This window comes from Elaeis guineensis, chromosome 16 (genome assembly GCF_000442705.2).
Source record: "Elaeis guineensis isolate ETL-2024a chromosome 16, EG11, whole genome shotgun sequence".
In the NCBI taxonomy this organism is placed as follows: domain Eukaryota; kingdom Viridiplantae; phylum Streptophyta; class Magnoliopsida; order Arecales; family Arecaceae; genus Elaeis; species Elaeis guineensis.
Genome location: NC_026008.2, coordinates 36,659,460 through 36,667,983, shown reverse-complemented (window position 1 = coordinate 36,667,983; position 8,524 = coordinate 36,659,460). Strand labels below are relative to the sequence as shown.

The following is an 8,524-nucleotide window of genomic DNA, read 5'->3' as shown; positions in this document are numbered from 1 at the left end:
TCTCTCGATATTTGGCATCACAATCATAAATTGTCAATGAAGGTGATGTTATCATTTAATTACCTTATGAATAATTTGCGACATGTCAATTTTAGACTACTCAGCAACTATCTTCACTGGCCTTTTATTCATTCATATCTTTGCTGAGAAACCTTATGAATTTATATATTTTATAAAACAAAATCTTATAATTTTATTCTGAGAAGTTTTCAAATATAACTGAGAAACAAAAAGATACAGAAAATCTATCATGCAGTGCAAAAGAAAGCCAATAACATCATGGATTACCATGCATGAGAGGACCACTTGCTAAGGGACAAGGTTGATAACAAATAAAAAAAAAAACATGCAGAGTAAAATAATTCTCAAAGGGGGCAGAAAGGCGATAGTAGTTTAAGTGGAAAAAATAAAGGGTGAGGGTGGGGGAGACAGCGGTCCCATGCGGCCTAGTCTCCTTTAATACCCGTTTTAATGGGGATTAGTTGGGAATAGAGGACCACTTGTCTTCCCCCCACCTCGGTCGGCGCCAGCCCCTATATTCAGAATATAATTCTACTGGTAGGAGAGGAGTAGCAGTGATATATACAAATCTCCAAAATCCCAATCCATCTCTGTCCTCTTGTGAAAGAAAGAGGAGGGCCACCAGAAGCCCATCTGAGAAAAGATTTTAAGTGTGGAAGAGAAGAGAGACAGAGGGAGCACGGAGAGAAAGAGAAAGGGAAAGGGAAAAAAGAAAAAGAAAAGAGAGAAAAAAAAAAAACTCATTTTGGAGGAGTTGGGATTCTAGCCAATCCCAGTTCAGCCACCCTTTCCACCAAAGAGAAAGGAAAGAACAATTTATTGAAGTCGGGCAGTGATAAGTGTGAAAGAAGAGAGAAAAGAGGGGGGTAGCCTCCTTAAGTTAGAAGGACCAAGATCTCTTTCCCAGCTTTTTCTTTTTTTCTTTTCTTTTGTTTCTTTTGCTTTCCTTTGGTTCTCCTTTTACTTCCTCGGGAAGTAGAGCTCATCCCAAGGTCTCTCCTTCGCCTTTCTAAAGCCACTACTTATAGGGTTCACTACATGGTTGTTTTTTCGCTTGTAAAGGTGCACTATATGGTTGTTTTTTTTAAATATATATAAGGTTCCCTATACGGTTGCTCTCCTCTCTCTCTCTCTCTCTGGGGAATCCATTGAAAGGAGGCCTTCTTCTATATCTTTGTGGCTGTGATCAATCCTAGAGCTTTTATATGATGGCCCATGAGTCCCACTATGCTGAATTCTACGCCGGCGGCCACCCGGCGATACAAAGCTTCGAGCCCAACCACGACCTCTTCGGCCCCCAAGGAGGGATGGAGATGTTGGGACCCCCTTCCAAGCACCCAAGCTCCAACCTTGGGAGAGGTTTCATCCCCCCAGGCTTCCTTGAGGCATCGAACAAGAACTTTATGTTCTCGACGGAGGCGGCGGCACCGACAAGCCCATGGCAGGTAGATGACTCCTCTTTGAGGTCTCTGTTTCCCTGCCAAGGGGCCGAGCAGCCCGGTGGGAGGCTATTACTCTCTCTCTTCAACCCGAAGCCCTCCGACGCCATCGGTGTTCCCCAGTCCTTCCATCAGAGTGATTCCAGGGATGTATTGCTTTCAAGAGCAGAAAGTTCTCATCAGCAGCAGGTGTTCATGCAGGAAGGGAGGGTTTTTAATTCACAGCAGCCCTTTCAGCTGAAGAATTCCAAGTACTTGATCCCAGCTAAGGAGCTTTTGAATGAATTCTGTAGTTTAGGAGGAGAGATCAGCTCAAAAAAGAGGTCCCAGAAGGCAAGCCAAGGGGAAGAAGGTGGGCCTTCTTCTTCCTCTTCTTCTCTGTGGAACCAGTCCCTAAACTCCATGGACCTCTTGGAGCTCCAGAGGAGGAAGGCTAAGCTGCTTTCCATGCTAGAAGAGGTCAGGAATAATTACATACTGATCATTTTTCTTCTTATTCTTCTTCCATCTTATTGGAGTGTTTTTTTTTTTTATTTTCAAAAAAAAAAAAAATCCTATCAGTGGGAATCCCAATTGATTGGTTTGGAAGCTCGAATCTGGGGCTCAATTATGTAGGACTGCAGAACTACCATTTGTGTGGTTCTGAGCCTGGGGTAGGGACAGATTGGCAGTTTTGGGCTTTACTATTTACTTTTGGAAGCCTCTATTCTCTTACTTTCTCGTAGCCAACTAGCCCCACCATTCTTCCATCTGCCTTTTTTAATGGAACCCACCACCTTTCCCTCTTCTTTTTTCCATTATAATAATAATTACAATTATTCTTGTAACTTCTAATTGCTATTATTATTACCATCATTACTACTATAATTATTGTTGATATTATTTTTTACTACTAATAGTGCCAAACCTAGCATATGCCAAGTCATTTGATGCATAAACCTATGGCTACCATGCAAAGTTAAAAAGGAGAAGAAAAAAGCACATGGCTAATTACATTCCAACCGAGATCATATGCATGGTCTCATCGCAATATTCTAATTACTCCCATATCCTTCTGTTGTTCTTAGATTATTACTATATGTAACATGATACTTATTTGTACAACATATATATCATATATATGTATAGGATAACATATACCATATATCATATATATCATATATAGCAGTAGTGGTTGTAGAATTTGTGATAACATTTTTCAGAAATGCATTCACTCAGGTGGATAGGGGATACAGAAAATACTGCAAGCAGATGAGGGTGGTGGTGTCATCTTTTGAGGCCGTGGCCGGGGAAGGAGCAGCCACAGTCTATTCGAGGTTGGCTTCCAAGGCAATGTCGAGGCACTTTCGATGCCTGAGAGATGGAATTGTCGGTCAGATACGAGCGATGAAGAAGGCGATCGGAGAGAAGGACAGCATCGCACTGGGGACTACAAGAGGTGAGACGCCAAGGCTCAAGCTGCTCGACCAGTGCCTGCGACAGGAGAAGGCGTTTCAGCAGGCAGGGATGATGGAGAGCCACCCTTGGCGACCCCAGAGAGGCCTTCCAGAGCGTTCTGTTACCATTCTTCGAGCTTGGCTCTTCGAGCATTTCCTTCACCCGTAACTCTCTCTATCATGAATTATGAAAAAAAAACTATGCCTGGATTTAGCTTACCATACTGCAGATTATTGAATGATGTGCCTCTTAGGTCCTATTTGCTAACTTTACAGTCAACAATTTTGATTTGGTCTTGGACTAAATCTAGAAAAGAAGTTGAGGCAGGAGGACTACATATGTTAACCTTAGCATTTTGTGGGATGAATTGGTTCAAGCTATAGTTCTTTTTTCGTTTTTTTTTTTTTTCCTTCTGTGCACATGAATAAAACTATAAGACTTCATTTAGTGGAATTGACCGTGAGTAATATGTTGGGTAATTGTGTCAACTAATCAAATCCAGAAATTTGATCAAAACTTTATTTTAACAACATTGGCTGCAATTGCTACGTACTGTGGCTTTATGCAATGTTTTTGAGTATATGGTAAGAAAAATAATGTTTTTGGTATTTAATGTCCCTCAAGATATTGGAATACCAATCTAATTAATTAGGGTTATCCATGGCAGTGGTTTCCAGGCCATCACAATGTTTGAATTTTGTATGGGTGATTTTGTTATAAGAAACGTAGAAACCAATAAGGCTAGCTTCCATGCATGGATGGATGCCAGTGCTGACTATTGCTCCTTCCAGCTGTCTCTGGTCAGCTGCTCTTTGTTTCTTTAGCATGGCATGGTAGTTTCCCTTGTATTGGTTTGTAATAAACAAGGAGAGACCCAGACCATGACACTGAAAAGAGAACAAAAAAAATAAAATAAAAATAAAAATAGAGTTGTTATCATTCAGGTTTACTCATACTTCATCTGATTTCTTCTATTTCCAGTGTTGGATTTAAGAATTGCACTTGATACAGGTATCCCAGCGATGTCGATAAACACATCTTAGCCCGGCAAACCGGACTCTCGAGAAGCCAGGTATTTCAATTTCATTACATCTTTCCTCATACCCATCAGAAATATATCCTTCATTCATTCCCCTGTTTTATATTTTCAAATTAGTTGTATTGATTACCTTTGTCTAATATACAGATATGGCTATGTTTGTATGTTCTTAGTTCATTCAATATCTGGAATCATTCAAATTTATAAATTATCAAACTATATTATCACTATATGGATTGCACCCAGGTCTCCAATTGGTTTATAAATGCAAGGGTGAGGCTTTGGAAGCCAATGATAGAGGAGATGTACTCCCAAGAGATGAATGAACACAACAACCAGTCCTCCCATGCAGCAACTTCACATGAAGATAACACCAACCGTAACCCTAACCATAACTTCAGCCTTAATCAGAAGCCAGCACCAGGGCAGCTGCTCAATGACTCCGATTCGCTCTCATCGATCATCAACAGCAGCCACCACAGCGATGAAAAAGCTACAATAAATGTCAAAACTTCCCAAGATCACAATCCAGAGCATCAGGTTCCCAGGACTGAGAGCTTCGGTGCCGTCGGCCGGGACATCTCCTCCTACAGCAGCTGTGGCAATCAAAACTTGCGCAGCGGCGTGTCCTTAACACTGGGCCTTCAGCAGAACAGTGGGGTAGGCATGAGCCTATCATTCTCACCTGCCTCTCAGCATTCTCTCCTCTTCTCCAGAGAACATATGGACGATGGCCAACAGGTGCAGTTCAGCATTTTAGATGGGGAGGCACGGAGCCTTCCCTACAGGAACATGATGGGAGCTCAGCTGCTGCATGACTTGGCAGGATAGAGGATAAAGAAGGCATGCCATCTGCATGGTTAGAATAGAAACATACTGGCTCTAGTAAGTAGATAAGCTACACCTTTTTGTATATTGTTTTGCCTGGTAGGATAAATAATTTTGTCCTTTGTAATTGTTTCTCCCTGCTATTATATTTGAATCCTATATTAAATAGTGACATTATGCAAATGGTGGGGGAGGTGTCACTTGTAAGTACAAGTAAATATATATTTATGCATATAAAACTTCTTTCAGTCAAAAAATAATCATACAACTACTACATTCAATAATCAAACGCCTCTCTCTCTCTCTATCCCTCTCTCTCTCTCTCTCTCTGTCTATTATCTATCTATCTATCTATCTCTTTATCCAAAATGTTTGTTGCATACGTACACATATGCACTTGTGTATGTGTGCATGCAATAAAACAGGTAAGGTTTATTGAAGTCATTCAAATGACATGGGCCAAAGGCCTTAATTTTGTTGGTATTAGTTATTCTTATTTATTTGATTTTATTCGATATGCATATAATGCACCAAATAAATGACTAATTAAAAGATCATCTTGGCTTAGTTTCTTGGGGACAAAGAATGATATTTGGACAATTTTCCCTTTATGTATAAATACTTCTAATTACTGCACCTAGGATGAGTATTATAGCTCTTCAGTAGGCTAATATAAAATAAGGACAGAGCTGAAAATGAGTTCCTGCACTACAAAGAACTTCACAATTATGTAAATATGCCTCAAAAAAATTATGTAAATACTTCATCATCTGTTTCCAGTAATTTTTTTTGAGGAACGAGATGCACAAAGTTTCTTATATCTCACGTATGCATGTATTGGCCAAATTATATATGCATGTTCTCTTCTTTTATGGCATTTCCTTTGAGGCATTAATATGATTTTTTAAAGGCCTTGTCCATCAGTAGTGAAATGGATATCATTTTGTGAGGAAAAGCACAAGCCCTACTTATGAAATTTCAAAGCAGCAACGTAACTAGGAGGATCAGACTCTGACATATGAGCGTATATGGAATAAATTTGTGACTTGATTAAATTAATCAATATCATGGAATAGTTGATTAATTTCATGGAATTAATTGCTGATGATAAATTGAAGTTATTTTGTGATTCTAGTCATGCATTTTATGGTTGTAAATAATTCTTATGTGGATGCTCAGAGACTGATTGCAATACCATTGATGCTAAAGGGGAAACCCTTACCACATCATACGCTTATCATGCATTTCTGAAGACTATCTTTGAAATTGCTGTTGAATTTAATAATTATAATTATATAAAGATATTTCTATCTGCTGAACATCAATTTAATTCCGGGAATATAACATCTGGAAATTAAAGCTGCGTTAGCTAGTTTGATCAAAATTAATAGGCGATTTAGCTTGCAAGGAAGTCAAGATAGAAATTTAATATCTGGACAATATATCAAGCAACAATGGACTTCGATGAAATGTGTGTCATCAATAAACCATGTTTGTAAATGAAAATTTAGTGAGATTCTACTTGACCTAGAGAAAATAGCATTCCCAGTGGCCTCATTCATGCCTCAGATTTTCTACTAAAATGCATTTTTTGCCGCGCCTATAAATATGGGCATTTGCTATACTTTCAGTGGCATTAGCTCAAAATTCCAGAAATAGACTATTGACATCATATTTAAGTGTGGCTAACACTTTCTACCAAAAAAAAAAAAAAATAGTGTGGCTAACACTATTACCAAGTGCCGCAATTGGAGCTTTAGTGGCACTTGCAAATGCCCATAATAATTAAACTTTTAGTAACATTTGTGTAAATGATACTGATTAATTACTAACAACATCTACGGCTCGCACATACAAAGATATTGTAATTAGTATCTGCAACATTTTTTTTGGATTTTAGCTGCATTGACAAATGCTAAAGGCTATTTTTGTTGTTATGATATAAAATCTCTTGTCATTCCATGTGAATTAACCTTTGATTATTATTCAAATCAAGAAACTTAAAATCAGAATGGTTTGAAGTTTAATTAATTATGAGAATTATGGTGATTTTTATCCAAAAGGTATGGATCGTAGAATATCTCATTTGATTCATCCAATTATCCCATATAAATCATACTTGATGCACCATTGAATCACTCGAGCGAGGTGACATGGACGCTCAATATCTAGCATGCATCAATAAATGCCTAAAATATTAGCTTAAATTCAAGATTTTGTGGGTTCCATTTGATGTTCTCCAGAGATTTCTTCAGCTATATCGTAGTAGCAACAAAAATATATCTCATATGTGCTTATCTGCACAGGAGATTATTTGGATGCTCTAAATCATATATTTAATAAACTTAGCTTCTTTCATCTCCTAATATGTTCATGGGGCAATCAAAAGATGCTTGGCCAGAAAAGCCATTTGTTGGACTTTGTATTACTACTAATACTATAAAATGCTGCCACTTTTATATATATATAAAAAGCAGAAAATAAAAGGTCATAGAGATTTCATGTTTGCCATAAAAGTTTTTTCTCGGGAGAAAAAAGAGAAAAACTTCTTGCCTTGAAAGCAAGGCTAAAACCCAACCAAGTATCTAATTTATGTTGCATTCAGATCTTTCCCATACTAAAAACGCAACTCCTTCACAAAATTTAATATTTATGGCTGTCAAAATACTTTTTGTTCTTCTCAGGAAGAAAATTCTCTTGTTTTAAATCATCTGCAAGTCATAAATGGAATGAAAACTAGGGATGTATGTATACATACCGATTATTGGCACTACTTTCATGACTTACATGGGTAAGATTTTTCATTTCAGGCAATGGACAAATATTTTGTTCCAGTAAGGAGCTACCATGATGATGAAGAATAGTTACAACTCAATTCTTGTCAAGCTTGACTCAATTCAGACTAAGCAGCCAAGTTTGAACAAGGGTATACATGGGTATTTGGGCAGGGTTAGGCCTAAAAGCCTGAAGTTGGAGCTCAGGCCCAACCCGTACAACAAAGACATAGTGTTCCTGGCCTAAGCCCAATCCAAGGTAAGACAGTTCTCAGGACCGGCCAGCCCCAAATCTGGGATTAAAAGAAATTCTTTGTGCACTGCCCGCGGTGTAGAAAATCTGATATGGAGTGCATTGCTTCATCTTATTGGATCATATAGTTGCTATTTTTCAACGCACATTTAATATCCGCAGTTTTACTTTTTCGTTCGAAATTTTGAATGACAAAAATGCCCTTCTTAAAAATTATGACACTCCTTCTTAAAAATTATGACACCCTTTCACAAAATTTATAATACCCCATTCCTTTCAAAAGAATTATGATATCCCTTCATAAAATTATGATACCCCTTTATAAAAATTATAATACCCTCCCTTACAGAATTATGACACCCTTTCACAAAAATTATGATATCCCTTTCCTTTCGAAGGTAGGTATCATAATTTTTAAAAAAGAGTGTCATAATTTTTAAGAAGGGATGTTATAATTTTTTTCAAAAAAAAAAGATGTCATCATTTTTTTTAAGAGGTGTCATAATTTTGGTGAAGAAGTATCGTAACTAAAAGACAGATATTTTTATCATATAAATTTTTAAACAAAAAAGATGATCTATAAATATTAAATATATATTAAAAAGTAATAATTATGTGAACTAATTAGATAAAATAGTGTGCTCTATGTTAGATTTTTTGTACCATCCACGGTGCACAAAAAATTTCTCCCGGGACTAAATCCTGTTTTTAGGCCAGTTTCGTTGTAAGGCCC

At 37.6% G+C, this 8,524-nt stretch overlaps 1 protein-coding gene across 2 annotated transcripts; it reads left to right on the top strand.

The window, feature by feature from the left end:
- Window positions 1-490: 490 nt before the first annotated feature.
- On the top strand, window positions 491-7,946 carry LOC105059537 (homeobox protein BEL1 homolog). Of its 2 annotated transcripts, XR_834298.4 has the most exons (5): window positions 491-1,919; window positions 2,679-3,061; window positions 3,909-3,969; window positions 4,183-4,821; window positions 7,575-7,946. XR_834298.4 is itself a non-coding variant. In XM_010942864.4 (4 exons), exons 1-4 carry the CDS (start codon window positions 1,227-1,229, stop codon window positions 4,765-4,767), a joined length of 1,722 nt encoding a protein of 573 aa, XP_010941166.1. In that variant the 5' UTR covers window positions 492-1,226; the 3' UTR covers window positions 4,768-5,053. The 2 variants fall into 2 exon arrangements, 1 of the variants encoding a protein (XP_010941166.1); XM_010942864.4 differs by lacking the exon at window positions 7,575-7,946 and having other exon boundaries at window positions 492-1,919; window positions 4,183-5,053.
- The last annotated feature ends 578 nt before the right edge of the window (window positions 7,947-8,524 follow it).

Excerpts from the sequence above, each read along its gene's own strand:
- LOC105059537 (XM_010942864.4), top strand. The coding sequence starts at position 1,227 with ATGATGGCCCATGAGTCCCACTATGCTGAATTCTACGCCGGCGGCCAC. Across the intron at positions 1,920-2,678 it reads TGCTTTCCATGCTAGAAGAG|GTGGATAGGGGATACAGAAA; the intron begins GTCAGGAATAAT and ends GCATTCACTCAG. Across the intron at positions 3,062-3,908 it reads TTCGAGCATTTCCTTCACCC|GTATCCCAGCGATGTCGATA; the intron begins GTAACTCTCTCT and ends CACTTGATACAG.